A 27356-nucleotide genomic window follows, 5' to 3' on the forward strand; every position below is an offset into this window, starting at 1 on the left:
AATTTAATGTAATTACGTAAAAAATTAAGGATTGACATTTTTTGGCAATTGTTATTCTCCATGAAAATCGACCCGATTTCTGTCCAGGACATCATGAATGTGAGAACTGCCCTAGAGGTGAAGCTGACCTACACAAGCACTCTACTGACTGTAAGAAGAATCCAGGTCATGTCAACTTTATACCTGTTAATGATTTTAACTTTGGTCATCTTCCTCCACGTTATCGTGACGTCATCATGTTGAAGGCAGTCAAAGCTTTGTCTGCCCTAACGGTCCTGATAAATGTCAAGTACACCAGTCTAGAGAGACCAAAGTCTGTTCCATGCTTCAGTGGTCAGTATCCATTTTATAACACCAGAGGAAGTGGCGTGTTGAGGACAGGGACGGGGAGGGTGTGGAGTGTTGTCAAGTTCACAGAGAGTGACAACAAGGGCACTTGTCCATGTGGCAAGTGTCAACACACGGACACACCCAGCAAAGTGTGGGGGGAGGTTAGTGTGTTGACAGCCATCCATGTGGTTTTTGATGACAGTGAGGCGAGACAGACCAGGTGTGTTGTAGGTTTTGATGACAATAAATGTCCTGGGGTCAGCCTTGATGGCTGGAGGGTGGAGTGGACAGATGTTGAGGGAGACAGGTGTGTTATTACATGTGTGTCATGTAACTTAGAGTTGGTTGATAAACTGGACAAGATGTGTTGGCATTTTCATAATCTATGCGGGAAAGTAAGTGACAAATATTGGAGATTTGTTTATGTGGACAAGTTGACCATTATAGTGGCACATCCTCATGGCTGTTCTAAACAGGTCTCTGTAGGACAATGGATCGATAAACATAAAAGAGAGGGTTGGTACAAGTACAAGTACACGTACACAACATGTACTTGTCCGGGTTCCAGTGGAGCGTATGTCTACATACCGGGATATGTCAGACAGTCTTCACATCCCCACAGTGGATCAGACTCTGATGGAAATTACAGTGGGGAGGGTGGGTTGGTTGTATGAATCAACTGTAACTGTAAGTCATCTACCATTGTTGCACAATGTAAACCATATATTATGTATTTTGTGAAGACAACAAATAAATTGGTTGACGCAATTTGTTTGGAATTATTAAACATGTAAATAGAATCCAAAACATATGTTTGATGTTCAAACGTGTACTTTAGATTTGAATGGTGTCTTATGTCACAGGCAATGTTTTATTTACTTAATTACTTGCATTGATTTTAATAAAAAAATGAAATTGATAGTCTGAATTTTTTGTGTTGAAAGTAAAAAACGATGGTAGCTAAGAGAAATATCTATAAATACTGTAGAGTTTGTAGCTGAGACGTGAATTAAAATAAACCGGGAGTGATCTCCCCTAAACTTTCTCGAATATTTTTATATAAAATAACAGGGGATGGGAACTCGAGCTATAGACATGATTTTTAATATATTTTAAATATTTAAAGTTTTAAAAATAGAATAAAATCTCGTAGACAAAAGAATTGCACACCAAGTGAACGCTAAATAAAAAAAGTGCATAATAGTGCGCAATATTATTAGTACTTTAAAAATTTACATTAGTTTTTTTTGAGAAATCGGAATTTTTGAGAAATTTATCAGAAGGTAGAGAATTAAATCTTTTACGTAGGTGTGAAATTTCGTTTATCTATCTGAAATAGTACTCAAGTTATAGGCTTTTGAAAATTTCAAAGTAAGAAAAGTACCACTTCCGGTTATTGGAAATCGCTCAAAAGTTGACACGGATCTACGATTTTGATAAAATACTTATATAATACAATCTTTAGAATGTCGGCGTTTGAAGTTTGCTGGGATACGAGTAAAGAACACGTGCTTAAAATTTACGTTACTTCCATGTTGTCGGATTTTAGAAATGAAATTATTTTCAAGTTAAAACATGGCAAGATAACTGAAGGTAAATGCATCACAAACTTATGAACATTTTATTCCAATGTTAGTTTCCTAAACAATTACGAGTGTAAAAAAAGATATTAAAAAAACATATAAAATAATAAGTCTTTGAATGCACTTACATCCAGTTGCCCTTGCTTTCCCCAACGTGAGTTAAGTACCAATTGGAGCTGGGAAGTTCTACTGACTGGTACCTGGATTCGAACTCGGGTTAACAGCCTAGCTGTCTATCGCTAGGCCACGCCGTCCATACTAACACTGATTGATATTTTATAATTAGATTTTAATGTCTAATGTCCAATTAGGGAAAAGATCAAAAAAACAAATTATGTCTTAAGTTTTCATTCACTGTGAAACAAATCTGCCACAAGAAATTAAATTGTGCCAAACAGTCAACGATGTTAAGTTTACCGGGTTTTATATATCACCTGACAATGTCAAGGTGAAAAGTGTTAATCGGCTTTCTAAGAAATTTATTTTTCCCAGAAAATTCTACTTTCTTATAAACGAATCGCATGTTGTATACAAAAATTATTGAAAAAAATAACGTTAGAGGTAATTTGTAGGGCAAACTTATTTAAATGAGGAATGCAATTGAGTAGTAAGTACTTTTTACTATCTATATACTTTACAGCTTCAACTATGACACAGTACTCACTTGCAGGTTTGCTGTTAACGATAGTGACTTTATCTTTACATAGACGGCAACGAATATATTAGAAAATATTACACTTATTATATAAGTGTGATCTTTACAGCGTAATAGGGGTGGGAATTATATATATATATATATATATATATATATATATATATATATATATATATATATATATATATATATATATATATATATATATATATATATATATATATATATATATATAATGTTTTTCACAAGTAGCGTGGAAAAAACATCGCACCGTGAGCTAAGTTTGCGTGCACCCATGAATAAAAACATTATTTTTTATTTAATAACAGTAGAAAGAACAACGTTGTACAACTACAATAAAATATCAAACATAAAACTATGAAATAACATAATTCAACTAGTACAACAACAATGTGACACTACACACGGATAAAACAAAAATTTGATTGTAATACTAAGTCTATCAATAATTTGATACTACAGCAAACAGAAGAACAGTGGAGCAGACATTTCCCCGCTAAGGCTATTTTAGAGCTTACAAATGCAGACAACAACGGATATTCCTTGTGTCAAAATTCTGGGAAAGTCGCGCCTATACTGAGTCAGTGTTTACACAAACCGTGTTTTCTATAAAAAGATTTAAAACGTTTTTCCTTAAACAATTATTTTTCAAGGCGTTATAATTAAGCCTGTTATCATAAGGTATAAACAACAGATATGTAAGAATGTCCGTGAGAGCTTATGCATGTGTTTTTCTATGTACTACTTTCCCTGGCAATTCTCTAAACTAGAAGGTTTTGTGGTCAGATGATCAATAATAGATTGGTTAATTGTGTTAGGGGTTGACTTGACCGCAATAATGTCTAGACTTGTTTGCTGTGACCACCATAACAGTTAGATTTATCGTCCTTATCCTGGCTTAACAAAATAGAACTTGGAAAGGAATCTGCAAAGATTTTTTTCTAAAAGAAAGTACTGGCATTGAAACTAGCTTGTGATCCTTCACTCAATCTCCCGATACGTGGCTAGTGATGCATGTCTTTAACTCTAATGTCAAGGCAGTTCTGCTGTATGGAGCAGAGACATGGAGAGTCTCCAAGGCAAGCACAGCAAAGATACAGACCTTCATGAATAGATGCCTTAGACAGATACTGAAACTGAGATGGCAGGACAAAGTGCCGAACTTGGAACTATGGAGGAAAGCTAGGCAGGAGCCTATAGGTGTGCAAATAAGAAGGAGGAAGTGGCGCTGGGTGGGTCACACACTGCGAAAGGCTCACACAAATGTTACACGCCAAGCGCTTGAGTGGAACCCCCAGGGAAAGCGGAAGAGAGGGCGCCCAAGACAGACCTGGAGGCGGAGTCTTCTTGAAGAACTGAAGCCAATAGGGATGTCTTGGGAGATGTCAAAATTAATAGCCGAGGATAGGAAGAAATGGAAGGAAATGGTGGAGGCCCTATGCTCCATAAGGAGCAAAGAGGACTAAGTCAAGTAAGTCAAGATGCATGTCTGGCATATACGCAGTGATGTTTACATTCTATCACGTGACATCTATTCTTGTCACTAAGTTTTTACTCGTATTTACGAGAATACAGTTGTTATCCTAATATAGGCTATATCCAATAGCATGCAGTTATAAGCTGGTGTTAGTGTGTGCCAGTGTGGTTTACGGAGCCATAAAAATAAAGATATTACCTGTAAACACTATCGACCGTGCTATTTATAAGCATATATATATATATATATATATATATATATATATATATATATATATATATATATATATATATATATATATATATATATATGTGTGTGTGTGTGTGTGTGTGTTATAACTGGGTTCTATGTGTCCCGCAGCTATGCAGTGAAAGGGTTGAACTACTTGATCCAATAGAATATCCAGATACCACTACCATTTCATTATGTCTAGCCATGTAATCTAGCATCTTGAAACACGACGACACTACATATATAAATGTTTCGACAGTACGACCTTGTTTACTGTTTCTATTTATTGCACTATAATACATACATCGGACGACTTGAATATACGATACTAGACTGGACAACATTACAACATCTCCCTAGCACAACAACAACAAGACTACTTGAAGCTTCTTCCACGGCAACAACGAACACACTAAAACGTCACTTTCTTGCGTACCGCGTCACACTTTCACTCGTTCAATATTAGTTTCGCTTCAGCATTCACGCGTACCAATTTACCTAGTGAAATATACATCAGAAGAAAAAAAAAAAAAAAAAAAAAAATATATATATATATATATATATATATATATATATATATATATATATATATATATATATATATATATATATATATATATATATATATATATATATATATACAAGTAAGTGTTTAAATGTATACATTGAGATACAGTGGCACATGGAAGAGGTTCAGTCATTCATGACACGTAGAAGAATTAGAAATGACAGAGTGAGATTTGACACATTGACACTTGACACGGCAACACATTACATTGACATATGCTGTACAGAACAGTGGCATATGGTACAGTAACTCAATGATGAGTTAAACCAAACACTTAGCAACCACATTTACAACAACCACATTTACAACAACCTTATCCAAAACACAAGAAACAAACATGGTCTCATATATCCCGCGTGTTGTCAGCAATGTGTACATTTAAAAAGACCGTGTAGCACTGCTTTATGCAAGTATGAATATGTCCACCCTCATATACCTTTAACAAGATTTTTTCCGGCTACAACACAATTATAGCTACAGGGTAAACAAAACAGCTTTATTTATTTTGGGCTACAACACAATTATAGCTGCATGGTAAACAAAACAGCTTTATTTATTTCGGGCTATAATGACACCTACAGCTGCAAGGTAAACTATTTTAACTTTGTCTAATTCTGTTGTGTTATACCTGCCTGCCAGACACCAGAACCCTGTGTGGCAGCACATTGTCAAACTGGTCATGTTGGCTGAGTATCGAGTACATCGATACACAATCGATACAGTCAATAGAGTCAAATCCTTGTTACTGTTTCAGGGCTGAGTATCGAGTAAATCGATAGACAATCGATACTGTCAATATAGTCCAATTCATTGTTACTGTGTCAGGAGTTTCTGAGTGTGTAAATTATTCATAACACAAGCTAAACCTTCTTGCAATGTTAACATTAAATAACAAGGGAAGTAACAAACGAAATTTGATGACTTACACCAAGAGTTGTCTCTAGTATTGTTTTCATTGGTACATTAAGTAACAGAAATTTCACTTTATAAAAAACAACTCTATACCAAACCCAAACCCGAACCTCAAACTTAACGCAGTACCTAATGACGTGACTAGACTTTGTTTTAAATCTCTCAACCATGTACGGACGTCAAACAGGTAAAGATAATGACATCACTACCCCCGCCTGTGGTCATTCGTCCAGACAGTGGATTATTTGGTAACGTTCGTGGCGAGGATAAGGGGAAATAATATACACAGCAGCTTGACAGACTTCTCTACAGTTTTATTGTTGACTACATTTCAAATGTTGTATTGTGGGAATAAAAAGTTTACAAAAGATATTACTTTGTCATATTCAGAGTTAGGTATTGTAATCCATAAAATAACGATATTAGACCAACTGTTCAACTCGTTGTTGATTTCCACTGAGCAATGTACCTGTATATCTACAAGAGCTCTGAGTTGAGCTTGTACTCAAATGAGAATTACATTGCGTACTAGGGTGTTTATCTTATCTTAAAAAATATTTTTTGATCTGGTAAAATACTTTTTTACAAAGCTAATGTTAATTATCAAATCGACTTAGAAAGGTTGTGATCATATGAATCCGGTATTAGATAAACGAAGAAAAACATAAATTCTCGACCCATTTAGTATAAATATTTAGCCGAACAGACTATATTCTCCGAATAAAGTAAAACTGCTCATTTTCGTGCTGAATAAATATAAAAAAAAATTAAATACTTAACATTATTTAATAGACAAAGTGACCGAATCAAATTGACCTATCTAACAAAGTTTAGCCAAGATGGATTACATGATCGTGCTGATCCTCTGTTTCCTGTGTATCTTGGCCCTGTGCGTTGCCCAGGTGTGCAAGGTGAAGGTCGATTTCTTCCTGCGGAGCTGTAGAGGGATGTTGGTGTACAGTCAGGGGCGGCTCATGTTCCCCACAGAGGACCCCGACACCACGTCACACACCGTCAGCATGGAGAGCTTCAATAGGACATGGTTAGACGAGGTGACATCACGGCCAGTCACCAGCCTGGACAACAAGACCAGTCTATGCCATAGTCCGGTCTCGTATAACCACTTGACAACAAGACCAGTCTATGCCTTAGTCCGGTCTAGCTTAACCACTTGACAACAAGACCAGTCTATGCCATAGTCCGGTCTAATATAACCACTTGACAACAAGACCAGTCTATGCCATAGTCCGGTCTAGTATAACCACTTGACAACAAGACCAGTCTATGCCATAGTCCGGTCTAGTATAACCACTTGACAACAAGACCAGTCTATGCCATAGTCCGGTCTAGTATAATCACTTGACAACAAGACCAGTCTATGCCTTAGTCCGGTCTAGCTTAACCACTTGACAACAAGACCAGTCTATGCCATAGTCCGGTCTAATATAACCACTTGACAACAAGACCAGTCTATGCCATAGTCCGGTCTAGTATAACCACTTGACAACAAGACCAGTCTATGCCATAGTACGGTCTAGTATAACCACTTGACAACAAGACCAGTCTATGCCATAGTCCGGTCTAGTATAACCACTTGACAACAAGACCAGTCTATGCCATAGTCCGGTCTAGTATAACCACTTGACAACAAGACCAGTCTATGCCATAGCCCTGTCTAGTATAACCACTTGACAACAAGGCCAGTCTATGCCATAGTCCGGTGTAGTAAAATCAACTGGTTCATGATCCTTTAACAAGCTAGTGTAATATAATGTGTACTCACACGTTGCTGTGGTTCCTAAGTTCAGTTGTTCCAGTCATGTTGCTTGTTGATTCAACAAATTTAGATACAATAATATTAGCGTATTGTTATGTTTTCTCTGAGAAAATACAATAATATCAATGTATAGGCTTGCTTTCTCTGAGAAAGGACAATAATATCAAATGATAGTTTTGTTTTCTCTGAGAAGGTAGCCTACTGAGTTTATTGGTTTAAAAATTTAGTCGTTTATTTTCTGTGCGTAAATATTGCGTAAATAATAAACGATAAGTTTGATTGATACTTGAGATAACTAGTTCATATATATATATATATATATATATATATATATATATATATATATATATATATATATATATATATATATATATATATATATATATATATTTATATAGTTTATGGCTTTCTCGAATATTCTTATACAACAATACGGGGGATGGCAACTTGGGATACGTAGGCCTACATGATTTTAAATCTATTTTTAAGTAGGCCTACTAAAATTCTTGTGTATGTAGAATACTTATGTTTAAATTACTTACAATATAATTATTCAAATAAAACATATTAAAATGCTTGATCATTTGTAGGGACGTGCTTTGATTAAATTGTAATCGTGCACAAAAATAAAATACAATTTTACAGTTTTAGTCGTTTTACAAATCCCAAGTTTATTGTATACAGAATATAAAGGGTGCATTAGTAATTAGACATTTGGACGTTTTACAGAGATAGCCGGTAACAAGAATTGGAATATGACTCGATTTCAGCGAGTACACAATAACTCGAGTACTGTTAAAGTAAGGTAGACAAAATTTCAGATATGATATTTTATACTTGGGTTATTCTCAAATTTTGAGTGACTTCCGATATCTAAGAGTGACATTTTACACTATTTCCAGTCTCTAAGTACAGTAACATAACTAGGACCTACGGATTCAGATAAGTAAACAAAAATTTACGCTTATGTATAGAATCTTATTGTTTTGATCCTCTCAAGGTTTGAGTGATTTCTGGTGACCGGAAGAAATAGCAATTCTATTAGGCCGATTTGTTTCAAAGTTTTCGCTGAAGTTAAGACTAAATGACAATACACCGTGACATAAAATGTGACTAGCTAGCTTTTTTTATTAAACATTTTTAAAATGAATCAAAGTAATTGTTATTTTTATGTATTGGGGGTCATAACGTATAAATGACGTCACACTCGTAGGGGGGAGGGGGGTCCGTAATTTTGTGACGATATGTGATGAGGGGGAGGGGGGGGTCAGATGTTGCGACGTCACACTTTTGCATTATAAAAAAGCAATGCTAGAAAACGAATTTTAGATAACTGTTTTAATAAATTGAAATAGTTTAGACAAGATTTTAGAAAAATAACGATGTTTAAAAAAAATTCAACTGCAATTTTGAGGGGGGTAAAGCAAAGAGCAGACCTACGCCCAAGACTCAATAGCCTAACAGATTATGTGATAAAAAATATCTGACCACTGGAGAAAATTTCAGTGTAATCTTTGTAAGTCATTGAAACTGATTGTATATTGTGTGTATAGCCGAGCAGTACAAAACTTGTACTAGTCAGAAAATGGGATTAATTTTTGTTGTCTGTAACTTATAGTATAGGTTTTAATCCTCATCAATTATTTATAATGTATTGCTATTTATTTCGCTGCCTATTTCTTCCTTATATATTATATATCCCACATATCCTGATTGTTCGACATGTCCTACAGCTTGTCATATAATGTATGTCCTACACCTGAGTGTTGGTATTATCAGTTTTCTATCAACATTATTAAATATTTGTTGTAATGATAAATGTTAAAATTGGTGTATATATTTTCCATTTTATGCTTAGTAAATCCTGATTGTATTTCACTTATCATAATTTATGTATTTCCGTATGGCCTTGGTTCCATATTTTATTTTATGACAGCAGCTTTGTTCTTTAAAATATTTGTCTTTATCTTGAAATGTATTTTTCATTTGAAGTACCTGTGAAGCTCAATTGTAAGTTACACACGGGTTCCACGGTTATATGTGTGGTTGTTACCACAAGACATGTGTGGTTAATACCACAATAAAGGTGTTGTTGTTACTACATGACATGTGTGGTTGTTACCAAAGGACATGTGGTTGTTAACACAGGACGTGTGGTTGTTACCACTTGTTACCACAGGATATTTGTGGTTGTTACCACAGGACGTGTGTGGTTGTTACCACAGGACATTTGTGGTTGTTACCACAGGACGTGTGTGGTTGTTACCACAGGACGTGTGTGGTTGTTACCACAGAACATTTGTGGTTGTTATCACAGGACATTTGTGGTTGTTACTACAGGACGTGTGTGGTTGTTACCACAGGACGTGTGTGGTTGTTACCACAGGACGTTTGTGGTTGTTACCACAGGATGTGTGGTTGTTACCACAGGACGTGTGGTTGTTACCACTTGTTACCACAGGAAATGTGTGGTTGTTACCACAGGACATTTGTGGTTGTTACCACAGGACGTGTGGTTGTTACCACAGGACGTGTGGTTGTTACTACTTGTTACCACAGGAAATGTGTGGTTGTTACCACGGGACATATGTGTTTGTTACTATAAAAGTTTCTCAGTAGGGAAATGTGATGATCACATTTTTGTTATGTCTTGTTAGATACTGTTGTGTCGCCAGTAAATAAAATACAAAACAACTGTAAACAAAACTCTATTGACTCTTGGCAAATAAAAATTTTCTTTCTAAATTAGTTTCCATTTTATATTTTTACACTGTTACAGAATATAAAGAAAATCAGATTTAATTAAATATTTCCCAGTCATTGACAAGGCATTAATATAAATAAAACTCAGCTCTTTGTTTTACCATTGCTACGTGACACCTGTCTTTGTTCTTGTCACTTGAAACGGATGTAAATAAACTATTTTATTTTCAACTTTTAGTTTATATTGCAAAAAAAAAAAAAAACAACATGATGTCTTAAGAGGGTGAGATCAAAATTTTGAGTTTTTCATCTTTTGTTTTGTTAGTTATTTCTGTCATGTTATATTTTTCTGAACATAAAATATGACAAAATAAATTAAATTAAATGATATATTACAATTCCATGCATAATTTTGTAATTGAGTATCTTGCGATAGTTTCTGTGTGTTCTCTGTATTTTTAAAACCAGATTAATAATTTTATTGAAAGAAAAAAAAAAACAACGGAAGACAAGAATAAAAAAAAAAAGGGTAACATGTAAGCTATTAAAAAAAGACTATTATTATTTATTGATTAATATGTTGGCCATGCCAGATCGATCTAAAACAATTTAAAATACATCCATGTAATCGGGTATGACATTTTTAAAAACAACAAACGAAAATCCAAAAAAACCATTGAAAAAATAATATTGGAATTTCCATTCAATGATTAAAGAGGAATGATATTAAGGAGGAAAATCCCCAGTCTAAAAATAGTAAAATATGTAATAATATCGTCAGGATTTCCCGAACGCACAATCATCCCCAAGAGCAGACTTGAAACCAATTCAAGAGAGACCTGGTCAACGGTGTTGTAAGAGTAAGTTAATCTGTTGTTTTTTTTTTTTTTTTTGTTCAGCTTTACCACTTTAAGAAAACGTTTAACTTATACGAGAAAATCTGAATAACATTATGGAACTAGATTAAATTTGACTTTCTTTGATGAATTTTATTTTTTGTTTGAGTCCATGTCATCCACACCACCCCCATCTCGCCCCCACAGAATTGTTATTTTTAGAACTCTTCGTCATCTGTCGTGTTGACATTCCCGTTGGAAAGGAATAACTATTAATCTAATTTTGTTACAAGCTTTAAAAATTAACTTCAAATATTGATTTTTTTTTTAAATTGCAAAAGTGTTGCGTCCAGTTTTTTTTTTTTAAATAGCCGTTATCCCCTACATCGGCACAAAAGCCCGACCCCCCCTCCTCCCACTATGAGTGAGCGATCGCATTAACCATTAGCCATATGAGCTAATAAAAACACTACGTCAGTTTTACTCAAGTGCAAAACAATTTATTATTGCAATAACTAATTTGATTAGACTACACATTCGTGGAGAAAAATTATTGGAATATTCGACAGTTGTTAATGGATCTAGATCTATATAGATCTAAATTAGTGTATTGTTATCTGTCGTAGATTTATAAAAAATCTTTTGAGACATTATTTTAAGACTTATTTTAAAAAGGCTTTTGACATAGAGATCTATTATTTAAAGATTTAATTATAACAACACGTTTTAGACTAGATCTAGATTCTTCGTTTCATCTTAAAATACTGACGTGTATCTGGCTAGTATTGATGCCTTAAAATCTCGGCGTAACTGCATTGAACAAATTATTTCAAGAACTTTCACAAAAAATCAATTTTTCTTACGTTATCGTAAAATAAAGTCTAGACTCTACGTGTGCTGCATTAAAAAAAAAGATTTAGATTCTAGATCCATATCTACACTACAAAATACCAAAAACAACAATTTAGCTATTTTGATCGATAATTTAAAAACACGATATTTACAGTATCGAATACGTTGCCACTGCCGTTTGCTTGCTTCAGACCTCAGCAGACGACAACAGACAAGAATATTAATTAATAATTAATGTTAGGTTTTCAAAATATTTAGGCTAGTATTTTAATTTTTAATGAATTGTGTGTGTGTGTGACAAACGTTCAAAGATACGGGTCTAGATCGAGACACAACTCAATCTTCCGTTCCTTTACTCTAGATCTAGACTGTGACTAGATCTAGATCTAGTCCTTATTTATTAATTATTTAATATTTATTATTATATTTAATGAAATGGACACCAGCGAGAAAAGTCTCAAAGGCAAGGTATTTGAGAGGTGTATAAGTTCATTTAAAAATCATGCACAGCGTAGTTACAATTAATATGGTTATAAAATCCTGTCTATCTGGTTTTTTTCGGACTTTACTAAAGATTGGACATATTTAATGTTTTTAATATTTTCGGTAACTAAATAAAAATTTAAAAAAAAAGCAAAAACAATTTGGTTTTCACGTGTAATGGCGACATAAACAATGGCATCCTGCTATTGGATAGGCCGCCATTGATTTTATTGTACACATTGTAAGCTAAAAATAGAAAACTAGGTTTTTAAATTTGCATTGTTATTTAAAAACTTGATCTGCAAAGTTTTGTAAACAAATAGTTATCGATCACTAAGTTACTGTACAGCCAATCAATATTTGTCTTACGAAAGTGAAACATCCGGTTATTACTTAGGCTTGATGAAAATAAATAGAAATGTAGCCTTAAACTCAACAAATTATTTTCAAGTTCTCTGGATTTGCAACTTTTATAGCATTTATTCTAAAAATATAAAATTTCTAAATTAATTTTAGGCTTAAGTTTTTGTTTTTTATTTTTTTTTACGGTCTAAATCTAAAAAGCACGTTTTTATTCCATGTCAACAACATTATGGAAGGAATCTCGTCAACTCGCTCGCCTCCATTTAAATATTTAGGATTCTACCCACAGGCCCACATCACTCTGATACATACTGTCGTACAGACAGTACACTTACACTAGAGTCTAGATCTAGATTTCTATCTAGATTCTTCTAGATCTAGATTAGTCTAGAATCTAGATCTAGATCTAGATGTAATTACTTTGAGTACAGTCAGTCTCTTACTCTACTTACTAAATCTAGATCTAGATCTCTACTACTACTATACTATATCTAGTACTTCTTACTACTACTCTACACTACAGTTAGACTACAGTCTACTACTACTACAGAATCTAGCTCTAGAATCTAGATCTAGTCGCCTAGAATATAATTAAATTATAATAATTGATAGTTCTAGATCTAGAATCTAGATCTAAATTATTAAATGTATCTGAATAATCTAGATCTAGTCTAGATTAGATAGCAAGATGCAGATAGGATCTGAATAAAAAGGAAATAATATTACTAATTAGTCACTCAAGTCCAGATCTAGACACTGTACTGTAGTTGTAAGCTACTGCACAGCTGTTAGACTTAAATTTCCAGATTCTATAATAACTAGACTCTATATATAGAGGCCTAGACACTACCTATATAGCTATTTTCTGCATTAATAGGCAGGAAATCCCCCAGTATAGTGTTGGAAATTATCCAGTAATGTTTGTTAACATTAGTATCTGTAAAGCATGGCTTATTTTTACTGTTGAAATATAATAAATTCAGTGTACTAAATTAATGTTTAAACTTAACTTAAGTTTAATCGACACAGAAATAAATAGGTCCTAGTTATAAATATAAATAATAAGGTCAAGTGTAGTGTGTAGTAGTTAGTTTAATGTTGACAATGTTTTTTTCTAAAACACAGAAATAAAATCTTGCAGAGGATTTCCAACAATCAATTTAGAATTAGATCTAGATTTTTAGATCTAGTAAAAATGATTGCGCAAATATAAAAATGACTAATAGTAATAGAACAATGTTTAGTAGCAGCAATAATTATCAAAAACTCTTATAAATAATTAGCAATACAAAATGATTAGTAAAACAGTATTCAACATGCAAAAAAAATCAATGTATCCATTTATTTGAATGTTCTGTAATAAAAATATAAAAGATGTTACAGTACCTCTGGTACAGCGTAACAGACTATGCTTTGTTTTATATATTGTTTTTTAATTGCTATACCATTCCAAAATTATAACCTATGCTAAACAGGGGGATTACTAATAGGCCTATATATCTATCATATTTATTATATTACAACACTAATAAATCCAGTAGTAATTAGACATGGATAAAGATTATATCTAGATAAATATATAGAATCTAGATCTGACTAACTCTATCTATTCTAGAAATAAATAAATCTAGACTATAGGCTAAACACTATAGTTTAGCTTACATTAAAAAAACTATTATAATAATTTAGGCCTGCTGTGAGGGCATCAGGAATCTCATAGAATACACTAACAAGACATTAAGTTAAGGCTAGGTAGAACAGTCTCTTTTATTTTCCTCAATCACCTTTCCAATTCCACATCAACCTGTCTACTTTCACCCCAACCTTCAATTGTCCTCCACATTCATCCCTACACACCTCCTTTCTCTCACTCTCAACACAACCCCTGTCACTCGACCAGTCGCTTCCCTTGTACCCTCGTTCACTCCGAACAACAACAAACATGTCAACATACCCAGCCTCACATCTTGCTATAGGATACTTTCACGACATACACAGTGATCCATCCCACGTATACACCTTTTATACTCACTACATCACCACACCTGCTAAATTTTATAAAATCAAGAAACCAAGTTAGACGTCAAATTAATTAGAGTTTAGACTAGAGCATACACTGTTAATCTAGATTTGTTAATAGATGTAATCCTATATTCTAAAGTTATGAAGGTATTTAATACTATGCATATCTTTTTATCAAGGTGTATGAAGGAGAAACATGGACAGTGAAATCACCCTTCAATATGACTATAAAGACATAATTTTGTTATTCAAAGAATCCAATTAAAAAGCTACTTGAGGTTTGTGCTGAAGCCTGCATTTTTTTTATTCATTCAATAGAATTTGATCTAGCATTTTAATAGACCACATATTTTTAAAGTCCACTTTGATTACTTCTGAGAAAACGTTAATGATTTTGTGTCTCTTTTTAGTTTAAATTTCAGAATCACATTAAGATGTGTTTGAAACTAAATTTAGCCATTATTTAACATTTAAAATACTTTTTTGTAAATTGTAATATAAGAAATATTCTAACCTTCAATAGGCTAAGCTTATTTTAGAATAAAATCTCTTAAGAATAAAAAATATTACAAGGTTGAGATGTGATATCATTTTAAGGGGGTGGGTGGAGTTGGAATCTGACATGAAAGACAATTCACAGAGGGCAGATAAAATTATTAAATTTAAAAAATTATTTAAAATGTGAGACATTTAAAAGCTACAAATTTAACAGTGACATTAGCTAAAACTAAAACATAATTTATAAAAGAAAATCAAAAGTAATGTAAGTTTTAAGATTATGTACTTGATTTTGGTATAGTTTGCGAATGTGTTAAGCTACTTTTTAATATTGTATAGGTTAAAAAAAATTCAAATTTGATATCGAACAATATACACATTTTTTTTATCTAGGCTAACATCTGATGTAACCGTTATTTAAAGTATGTTATTTAAACTAAAAAAAATGTTATGTAATTTACTGTGATACAATGTAATGTTGGGTGAAGTAGAGTTGAGCTAATTCAACTCCAGTTGAATTATATGACCAGATTATGTTAGCACCACACCAAACTGCCTTCACATCATCACAATAGAATGTGCAACTAATCCTTAAGGTTGACTTAAATGATGACAAGTTTTGTAACAAAATCATATAATGTAAGTTTATTTTACAATAATTTTTTTATTGCAGGTAAAGTTGTCAGAGATGGGAAATACAGGTGGGAAGAAAAGAGAAAATCATTTGGCAGAGAACGGTAAAATAAATGTTTCTAGGCAACATGTTTTGTATTTGCTGTAAATGTTTAGAACATCCCAGTTGTTTTACAAATAGAGAAATGTTTTATTTACTGGTATAGGTTTTTGTTTAATCTAATTGAAACTTTGATGTTCAAATGTTTTATTTACTGGTATAGGTTTTTGTTTAATTGAAACCTTGATGTTAAATTGTTTTAGGTCTAACACATAGACAAGATGAGACAACACAGTTAGAAGAAAAAAAAACTGAAGCTGGGTTTATACCAGGTGAGTCTCGGATTGTGTGAAATATGTATGCAAAATGTAAGAACTTACATTTATACAGAGTTGCTGGGCACATGATTACGTTATTTACATACTTAAGGTGCATGAGTTCTCTTACCGAGTCTGTTAAAAACAGATGGTTAGTTAAATGGTCATTTGGCAGGCAATATATACCACATGATACATGTAAACTCTACTTCATCTGCTTCAGCTAATAAAAAAAATAGAAATAAGAAGTTTCTGATAATTTCTATAGTTACACCTTTTGTTTGACAAGTTACTTATTTTAAATGCATTTAAATTTGTATTTTTTTAAAATATGGATTCCCTCCCCTTGCACCTCTCCAGGACATCATGAAGCTGAGATCTGCTATGGAGGTGAAGCTGACTTACACAAGCACTATAGCGGCTGTAAGAAGAATCCAGGTCATGTCAACTTTATACCTGTTAATGATTTTAACTTGGGTCATCTCCCCTCACGTTACCGTGACGTCATCATGTTGGAGCTAATCAAAGCTTTGTCTGCCCTAACGGTCCTGATAAAGGTCAAGTTCACCAGTCTAGAGAGACCAAAGTCTGTTCCATGCTTCAGTGGTCAGTATCCATTTTATAACACCAGAGGAAGTGACGTGTTAAGGACAGGGACGGGGAGGGTGATTTGTGTGGTCAAGTACACAGAGAGTGACAACAAGGGCACTTGTCCATGTGGCAAGTGTCAACACTCGGACACACCCAGCAAAGTGTGGGGGGAGGTTAGTGTGGTGACAGCCACACATGTGGTGTTTGATGTCAGTGAGGCGAGACAGACCAGGTGTGTTGTAGGTTTTGATGACAATAAAAGTCCTGGGGTCAGTCTTGATGGCTGGGGGGTGGGGAAGGCAGACATTGAGGGAGACTGGTGTGTGTTTATATGTGTGTCATGTGATTTAGAGTTGGTTGATGAACTGGACAAGATGTGGCAGCACTTTGATGATCTATGTAGGAAAGTAAGGAACAAATACTGGAGATTTGATGATGTGGACAAGTTGGCCGTTATAGTGTCACATCCTCATGGCTGTCCTAAACAGGTCTCTGTAGGACAATGGACACACATACATAAGAGGGAAGGTTGGTACAAGTTCACGTACACAACATGTACATGTCCAGGCTCCAGTGGAGCGGCTGTCTACGTGCCGGGATATTACAGGTTGTGGTTACATCCCCACAGTGGATCAAACTCTGAAGGAAATTATAGTGGGGAGAATAGGTGGTTGTTGTGTTGATCCATCTGTAACTGTTGGTTCTCTCCCCTTGTCAAATGTAACTGTTGGTTCTCTCCCCTTGTCTAATGTAAACAAACAAAGTGGCGGCTCCCTTCATTAAACTTGTGTGTGTCAAGACTTGAATGTCTTCATCAGCAACTTTGTATTCTGGTGAAGACAAAAAATAAATTGTTTAGTTTCTTTCATGTCATTTGTTTAGAGTTGTTAGACGCATAAACAAAATTATAAACAAATGTTTATTTCAATAAAATGTGTTGCGTGTTATTGTATATTTAAATATATTAATTACTATAGAAGATTATTGATTTATTATAGGCCTACTGATGATTTTAATCTATGCAGATGTCAATAAAGTTTTAGAAGATTTTAAAGTTTCTTTCCTTCATTTTGTTATCGTTGATAATCTTTTTGTTTCGTGTTGATGATAAACAAAACACGATGGTAGTGAAGAGAAATGTCGGCAGTCAAGTTTGTAGCTGAGACTTAGTGTCGGCAGTCAAGTTTGTAGCTGAGACTTAATGTAGGCAGTCAAGTTTGTAGCTGAGACTTAATGTCGGCAGTCAAGTTTGTAGCTGAGACTTAATGTCGGCAGTCAAGTTTGTAGCTGAGACTTAGTGTCGGCAGTCAAGTTTGTAGCTGAGACTTAATGTAGGCAGTCAAGTTTGTAGCTGAGACTTAATGTCGGCAGTCAAGTTTGTAGCTGAGACTTAATGTCGGCATTCAAGTTTGTAGCTTAGACTTAATGTCGGCAGTCAAGTTTGTAGCTGAGACTTAATGTCGGCAGTCAAGTTTGTACTTAATGTCTGCAGTCTAGTATGTAGCTGAGACTTGACTTAATGTCGGCAATCAAGTTTGTAGCTGAGACTTAGCAATGGAAACCAAGTCTATAGCTGAAATATTGATATGACATATTGCATCTTACAATATTTTAAAAACGATTTTTTAAAAATATTAAGGTAATTATATTTTTTTTTCAATGCGCGACATTAGTCCTTAAAAAAAGATTAGTTAACTAGAAATAATGATACCTAACTTCATTGGTCTTGCTGTTTAGTATTGTGTAGAAGTCCTAGCTAAGACATACCAATGCGATTGAAAAAGTATTCATTTAGGTGTTTTTCGCCAATGCTCAAAGAACTTTAAATGTCACATGACTAGAATTTTAAAATACCGAGAATTTATGGCTGTAAACATCGGAAACTTGAAGGAGGCAACTGTATCAGAAATAACTTGCCGATTAATTTCATTGTTCTTTCCCTTTGACCAAAAATCGTATTAAGCAGAAGACATTAAAAATATGAATGTTAAAGAGCATTGGTTACCAAAGTGTGGGTCGTGTCCCCAGTGGGTTTTGTGGGGGAGGGGGAGGGGGAGGGGGGGGGAAATCACCAACCGGTAGACTAAACTCCAACAATGAAAAACAAACCAAATAGATTTAGAAGAATATGTGAACTTCGGCTTTACCAACCTCACTGTAACTGGAATAGAGATGAAACAATGTGCGCTGTGCTAAGTTATTCTCAGTCATGAGTATGAAGCATTCAAAACAGAAACTTCATTTTGAGACGAGTCATTCGGAACACACCAAAAAGATATGTAGTTCTTTCGTCGCCATGAAGCTTGTTGCAAATGTCAGAGACTTGATCGAACAGGAAGTTTTTACCACGACAACACAGTGTCTGAGGTCTCATTTGAAATTGCCGAAAAAAAAAACCTCTACACACAGTGAACAAAACATTGACAGCTCTGTTTAATTAACATATGTGTCGAAAATTGAATGTCTTCATCGGCAACTTTGTTTAAACACAAATACAAATAATTGTCAAATTGTAGATCTGTTAACTTGCAGCTGCGATTTGTTTTAAGTTATCTAATCGATTTATCACTAAACTTTTACCTTTTTACATTATATGGAACAAAATAGATCGCACAAATATGTGTATATATTTATACACGTCTTCACACTTTGTTATCTACTTTGTATGTGGCTTTTAGCCGTCAAAATATTGGACATCCTGTTGACGTAAACTACTTTGTATGTGGCTTGTAGCCGTCAAAATATTGGACATCCCTGTTGTACAACTACCCAATTACTGTTGCGCATTTTTTGGCGTATTTTTCGGTTGTGCTTTTCTCCAGTCACCTACCAAGACACAGATACAAGGGACGTAACAATATCTAACCATAGCCTACATAACGTAACAACAATAGCCCTGAATCTATTTTATCTTTAATTAATATGGCGCTACAAACACAATACAATTTGTGTTTCTCTGTCTGTCTGTTCTTTATGCATCCATAGATAATACATTCAATGGCCATGAAACTTTGGGAATACTCCGGGCATTTTTTCTAGATATTTTTTTCAACAGATGCCTGAAAGAAACTCTGTTTCGAGGAAAGGTTTTTCTTTTTTTTTTAATTTTTATTTCGGAGGGCGGCGCCCCGGCAGTATAGGGCAGTTAGTTTTGCCACCAAGCGTTTCACCGCGGTTATCTTAGCACCTTGGTCCGTTGATTGGGCGTCATGCACAGCGGGATTAGAGATACTACTTTGTTCAACCGCCAAACTGCACAGGCGCATCAGCCCGCAATCGAGCGCCTTACATTTGGGATATATCGAGCTACTAAAATCGAAAACAAAATCCAATAAGGCATTAGTGAACGGTTGGGCACCCCGAGTTAGCCAGAGGCTACTTGAGTGCATGGGCCCGTTGGTTGGGTGTCTTGTAAAATCATGGGGTATTCCTTGATTTAACAGTCAAATTGAAACAGCTGCTACCTCAGGCGCCCCCGGTGGATGGATGACACCAAGCACATGAGCACCCTACACTAGGGACATAGTGGGCCTCTACATTTGATGGTTAAATCTGACCAGTGGTTGCAACCTGTTACCTGCGGTAGTGTAACCGGTTACCCCCGAGACGCCCCATACACCTGGGCGTTCGCCGAGAGGTGTTCAACCACAAAATTACGGAGGGTTATTAACGTTCACTCAAGACTTTCATACAGAAATCCCTAGGGGTCATCCATTTATGACGTCCACAATTTTTTTGGATTTTGGACACCCCCCCCCCCCCCCCCCCGTCCACAAAAATCCACTTTTTCTCCTTATAAACGTCCATATGCGTCCACAAAAGTCAGTTTTTTTCGGACCCCCCCCCCCCCCCGTGGACGTCATAAATGGATGACCCCCTAGGGCGTATGAGGCGGTAATGTGGACATACCCGCGCCCCAGCAACAAAGATCTGAAAAATATAGCACATTTTAATTATCAGCTTTAGAAAAAATAGTTCACACGTCTAAAAAACACATTTAGTAAAGCGTTAATGAAACCCTAATAAGATGTACAGTCAGCCTGGTACGTAGAACTAGATCACATCAACAGTGTGTACTTCACATGGTAAAACACAGTTTTAACAGTAAATATCGATAATTCTCCGTCATGGTGTCATGCCTAAATGGCGGCACCCGATGCGAACCACACATTTACCCCTGCCTTGTGACGCTACTCTGTTTCATTACTTATATGTTAGAGGCTAACAGTTAACTTGTTTGTTTTACATTAAAGTGATTTAAAATCAAATATATTTTACGTTACGTGTTACTTTATAATAATACAGTATAAATACACAATTCGGGCGTACAAAATATAAAACGTACTGAGTATTTATGTAATTAAAAATCCCGCCCTCGTAAATATTAGTCAATTTATTCGCTACCCATGTTTAACTACTCCGTGAACTAACAGCTGGCGAAGGGGGTCCACTGATGCTTTTTGCATAGGGGCCCAAAAATCCTAGCTAATGTAACCCTCACTCAGTGGGGATGCTTTTACCCACTGAGGTGTTGTGGTTAAGACGGGCTGACCCTGAGATTAAGAAGACACCGACAGTTGTTGTCAAGTACTCGCTTTATTTACAGCATCGAGCCATGACGGCGATGCAACACAGTAGTACAAAACAAACTAGCCAAGATAAACCAAATGATCCAAAAACCAAAAGACCAAAAGAGAAACTGTAGCCCTAAAACAAATGTAAATAAAAAAAGTTACATTCCTGACAACACCATGTGTAGGCTACAATATACACGGGTAACAATAAAATATGTTTCGGCCAGTACACAGTACTGCCAACAAGTACCAATACGTAGTACTACAAATAAATACTTATATTAATACTCACCCTAACTAGTGTGCACATGCAGCACTAGCAGGAATACACAAATAAGTATTTTAACAAACATAATTTATATAAATACATTCATTAGGTCTACATCTTGGTCCACAGACAGCAGCCTTGCGTGTGCGACACGGCTAGGCATGAAACTACCCACAATCCCATGTCACATGACATGGAACACAGGTAATTTCGCTCACAAAAGCATAAAAAAACAACGTTAACAGTTCAGTTACGGTCCCACAGGGGCCGCAACCCAATGAATAAAAACTTCATAGTTTTATCCCCCTTTGGCTGGTAACCATATGTGTTACACTAAGCCACTGTTTGGTGGTCGACAACCAGCCACTGAAAACTCGTGTGTAGTTCATTTATTTACAAGCTTTAAATTTTGTTTACTTCTTCGTAAATGCTTCGTCAGCCATTGGTCGAAACTGGCGAGCGGATTTTTAGACCAGACCATTTATTTCACGTAGGTCAAGACCCGATGACAATACTTTGTGACATAAAATTTGACTTTATTGGGTACTTCATTAAATTTTTATGAACTTATTACATCTTAATAAATGAAAACGGAGATTTTTTTCCACGCCATTAAGAAAATTCGTTTGTTCATTAGGGTTCCATTTTTTTTATTCATACAATTCTATTACGTTAACATTTTTAATTAAATATATTCTCTTTAAATATATAGCTCTATAATGAACCACTATTTAAATAACTAAAAAAAAGCGTGGGTCACAATATTATGTACTGAATAAATTTACTAAAGTTTAAAAAGGGATCCACCCAAGGGTTTCTTCTTCTTCTTCTTCGTTCTTATGTATAGTGTTGGATTTGCTTCCATATACTTTGTCCAACCAAGAACAAACTATAAGGCAGCAGTTGTTTGATTTTGGAGTTGTCTCTCCTAGTAGAGTGGCTGTCCCCAGGTTCGAACTCGAGACTTTTCGGTTTAGCTCCTTGTCACATATATAACACTCTCCCCACTATATCACATTCTCTCCTCTATATCATACTCTCTCCACTATATCATACTCTCCCCTCTATATCACACTCTCCCCACTATATCACACTCTGGCCTATATACAAATATTTAATTTCTTATAGTTGTAAACAGTATTCAAACTCATTAGTACTTGACTGAATAAAATATCATTGTTTATCTCATATGAGATGATAATTAGTGTAACCTTAATCTTAGTTATTTGTTTGTCACTAGCTACAGATCTTCATTAAAGTACCAAACTATTTAACCAATATATGAAATTCTGTACTACTGATAAGGCCTTTTAATACTTCTAAAATTATGTATTTGTCTATTAGAGAAATGCTGCTGCCACGTAAAAATAAAAAATATATGCGTAAAGTACATTGAACTAATAATATCCCTTTATTCATTTCAAATTTATCATCACTAGTTCACACTGATTAGACATACAACTTCATCAATATTGTTCTTAAGATGTATGTGCGCTGATGTTGTAAAAAAAATTGTCTCACATTTGTTTTTGCTTGACAGCGGTATTTGATGTATTCAACTTATAAAGTGGAAAGAAGTATTTAAAATGTGTATGCATTATGAAATTGTAACTTGATATAATTTCAAAATATGCCAGCCTTAACTATTGTTATTCATTTTAGGCTAGTCCTCTTCACATCAGAAAAGTAAATAGAAGTATATGAGCACACAACCAAATAATTGACGTATGTTACACAGGCTCTGATGACATCGGACATCATGTAAAGAAGGTTGTTAAATTCAACCCACACTTCTAAATGACTATTGGTGAGTTTTCATTTGTGTGTTTCTCAATATATATATATATATATATATATATATATATATATATATATATATATATATATATATATATATTATATATATATATATATATATATATATATATATATATATATATATATATATATATATTACTAGTGGAATATTTTAACCCACTCATAATATCTACATTCAGCCACACCACATATGACAGTACAAACTATCAAATATTGAAAATAACTTACAAATAATTTTATAGGAATTAAGTTTTGGTTATTGTTGAACTAAATAAAATTATGTAAAGGCTTACATTTATATATTTCTGTACTTGTGTTTTGCAGAATGTTTACACATCGAGACAACAGACTGAAAGAATATTTGATGCTGAGGTAATGATAAACAATATTATTTGTAGCTTAACAAAGGTAAAAATGAATAGATCATGTGAAATGGTATTTGCCCGCATAGACTAATAAACTTGCATTATCAGCATCTTGATAATCAGGTTACAACAGCATGATTATGTTGTGTATTTGCAGCAAAAACAGTTTATTTATTGTGTCAATTTCATTTAAAACAATCTTCTAGGTATAATACATATAATAATAAAAGCAGAAAAGTATAACATACTAATATAAATAAACTGCTACAACTCTAATTTGTAGAAATGTTTTACCATTTACAGCTGGGAAATTCTTAAGTCTATAATTAATTATTTTTTTCTCAGAAAAATAGCAACTGTAAAAGATCTTAAAATGGATACAATACAGAGAAAATCTGGCTTTGTCCCAGGTAAACAACTAACATGTTAATTACAATGTTTAATGTAAACATTCACTGTGTAAATTATGTGTTCTTTTAACCTGGTAATATTGTTATAATATTTTTTGTATTTATTAATGTCATATACATTTTGATTGTCATTATGAGTACATTTAAGTAGATAATAATATTAGCTAAAATATTTTAGCTATTTCTGTAAATATCATTTAAAAATATTCTGTGTAGGCTGTCTCTGAAAAAAATATAGATGTATAGAATTATTAAATTTTACCCTTTATCTCAATTCTCTCTCCCCTTGTGTCTCCCCAGGACATCATGAATGTGAGATCTGCTATGGAGGTGAAGCTGACTTACACAAGCATTATACCGGCTGTAAGAAGAATCCAGGTCATGTCAACTTTATACCTATTAATGATTTTAACTTGGATCATCTCCCCTCACGTTGGCGTGACGTCATCATGTTGGAGGTAATCAAAGCTTTGTCTGCCATAACGGTCCTGATAAAGGTCAAGTACACCAGTCTAGAGAGACCAAAGTCTGTTCCATGCTTCAGTGGTCAGTATCCATTTTATAACATCAGAGGAAGTGACGTGTTGAGGACAGGGACGGGGAGGGTGTGGCTTGTGTTCAAGTACACAGAGAGTGACAACAAGGGCACTTGTCCATGTGGCAAGTGTCAACACTCGGACACACCCAGCAAAGTGTGGGGGAAGGTTTATGTGAGGACAGCCACACACGTGGTGTTTGATGAGAGTGAGGCGAGACAGACCAGGTGTGTTGTAGGTTTTGATGACAATAAAAGTCCTGGGGTCAGTCTTGATGGCTGGGGGGTGGAGAAGGCAGACACTGAGGGAGACTGGTGTGAGTTTACATGTGTGTCATGTGACTTAGAGTTGGTTGATGAACTGGACAAGATGTGTCGGCAATTTAAGGATCTATGTGTGAAAGTAAGGGACAAATACGAGTGGTTTGCTGATGTGGACAAGTTGACCGTTATAGTGTCACATCCTCATGGCTGTCCTAAACAGGTCTCTGTAGGACAATGGACACGCGAACATTGGAGGGGACTTTCGTACAAGTACACGTACACAACATGTACATGTCCTGGCTCCAGTGGAGCACTTGTCTACAGGCCGGAATATGGCGGTAGGTCACATCCCCACAGTGGATCAAACTCTGTAGGAAATTATAGTGGGGAGAATGTGTTCTCTTGATCCATCTGTAACTGTTGGTTCTCTCCCTTTGTCTAATGTAAACAAACAAAATGGCGGCTCCCTCCATTAAACTTGTGTGTGTCAAGACTTGAATGTCTTCATCAGCAACTTTGTATTCTGTTGAAGACAAGAAATAAATTGTTTGGTTTCTTTCAGTCATTTGTTTAGAGTTGTTAGACACATAAACAAAATTATAAACAAATGTTTATTGTTGAGAAATGAAATATTTATAGGCTACACTTGTATCTTTGTTTTGTTTAAACCTCCACATTAGATTTGTCATCGCCATCATTGTCTTTATTTATACTTTAATTCATGTTTATATTTGTTTACAAACTGTTTGTATTTGTTTACAAACTGTTTGTATTTGTTTACAAACTGTTTGTATTTGTTTACAAACTGTTTGTATTTGTTTATAAAACTGTTTGTATGGATGTCAATAAAGTTTTAAAACATTTCAAAGTTTCTTTCATTCATTTTGTTATCGTTGATAATCTTAATGTTTTGTGTTGATGATAAACAAAACACGATGGTAGTGACGAGAAATGTCGGTAGTCAAGTTTGTCGGTGAGACTTAATGTCGGCAGTCAGGTTTGTAACTGAGACTTAATGTTGGCAGTCAAGTTTGTAGCTGAGACTTAATGACGGCAGTCATGTTTGTCGGTGAGACTTAATGTCGGCAGTCAAGTTTGTAGCTGAGACTTAATGTCGGCAGTCAGAGACTTAATGTCGGCAGTCAAGTTTGTAGCTGAGACTTAATGTCGGCAGTCAAGTTTGTAGCTGAGACTTAATGTCGGCAGTCAAGTTTGTAGCTGAGACTTAATGTCGGCAGTCAAGTTTGTAGCTAAGACTAAATGTTTTCAGTCAAGTTTTTAGCTGAGATCTAATATCGGCAGTCATGTTTGTACTTAATGTCGGCAGTCAAGTTTGTAGCTGAGAGTAAATATCTCCCGTCAATTTTGTAGCTAAGACTAAATGTTTTCAGTCAAGTTTGTAGCTGAGACTTAATGTCGGCAGTCAGAGACTTAATGTCGGCAGTCAAGTTTGTAGCTGAGACTTAATGTCGGCACTCAAGTTTGTAGCTGAGAATGTCGGCAGTCAAGTTTGTAGCTGAGACTTAATGTCGGCAGTCAAGTTTGTAGCTGAGACTTAATGTCGGCAGTCAAGTTTGTAGCTGAGACTTTTCAAAGAAATATCGCATCTTAGTTACTTTATTAAAAAATATAGTTACTATAGTATCAGTATATTAAAATATGCTGATAATCAGTATTTTCATGCATCGAGTAAACAGACAATAGACCTAGACTTAAACAGAGGACAGTTACGTTAAGTACATAATATAATGATACCAAACACCTTGGTTTACGAGTTTAGCATTGTATACAATGCCTAGCTAAGTCTTGCCATTATGATTGAAAGATCATACGCTGTGGTCTATTTCGACCTGATTTCGCCATTTCTCAATTTAGTTTAAAGTTCACATGGCTAGAAATGAAGATTATTGTCAGAATGTAAGATCGTCGGATTGTAAAATTTCAAATACAAATAATTCGAATTTGAAGACAACTCAAAGGAGATAACTGCGTCCGAAAGTATTTGCAAATTCTTTTCATTGTTAGTTCCCTTTGACTATAAACGTGTACTGTAAAATAATCTATACGAGCCGACCCGCGACATATCATACGCCGCTATTTAGTTGTTGTTTTTTTCTACTTTTCAGTAATTCATAAATTGTGAATTCGACAGAACGGACGCTGCTACGGAAAATATTTCTTTAAAACATTATAAGTAGCTCGTTAAGGACGATAACCCCCCCTCCCCCCC

General features: G+C 34.8%; 3 protein-coding genes across 5 annotated transcripts in view; all 3 read left to right on the forward strand.

Moving 5' to 3' along the window:
• The window catches only part of LOC131945149 (uncharacterized), a 58394-nt gene extending 57167 nt beyond the window's left edge, over positions 1 to 1227 (forward strand). For all 3 annotated transcript variants that reach the window (XM_059306159.1, XM_059306160.1, XM_059306165.1), the window contains one exon: positions 88 to 1227. In XM_059306159.1, coding sequence (XP_059162142.1) covers positions 88 to 1004 — 917 coding nt within the window. In that variant the 3' untranslated portion in view covers positions 1005 to 1227. The remainder of the gene's footprint in view (positions 1 to 87) is intronic.
• Positions 1228 to 11045: 9818 nt separating this feature from the next.
• Positions 11046 to 27356, forward strand: part of LOC131945143 (uncharacterized) — a 328239-nt gene continuing 311928 nt past the window's right edge. The window contains exon 1 of the mRNA XM_059306149.1: positions 11046 to 11117. The gene's annotated coding sequence lies outside the window, so the exon portion shown is untranslated. The remainder of the gene's footprint in view (positions 11118 to 27356) is intronic.
• On the forward strand, positions 23344 to 25532 carry LOC131945138 (uncharacterized). The gene is made up of 3 exons (XM_059306145.1): positions 23344 to 23541; positions 24263 to 24327; positions 24628 to 25532. The coding sequence occupies exons 2-3, from the start codon at positions 24291 to 24293 to the stop codon at positions 25530 to 25532; spliced, it is 942 nt and encodes a 313-aa protein (XP_059162128.1). The 5' UTR covers positions 23344 to 23541; positions 24263 to 24290.

This window comes from Physella acuta, unplaced genomic scaffold (genome assembly GCF_028476545.2).
Source record: "Physella acuta isolate Inbredline_101_S28 unplaced genomic scaffold, ASM2847654v3 ptg000527l, whole genome shotgun sequence".
In the NCBI taxonomy this organism is placed as follows: domain Eukaryota; kingdom Metazoa; phylum Mollusca; class Gastropoda; family Physidae; genus Physella; species Physella acuta.

Excerpts from the sequence above, each read along its gene's own strand:
- LOC131945138 (XM_059306145.1), top strand. The coding sequence starts at position 24,291 with ATGGATACAATACAGAGAAAATCTGGCTTTGTCCCAG. Across the intron at positions 24,328-24,627 it reads AAAATCTGGCTTTGTCCCAG|GACATCATGAATGTGAGATC; the intron begins GTAAACAACTAA and ends GTGTCTCCCCAG.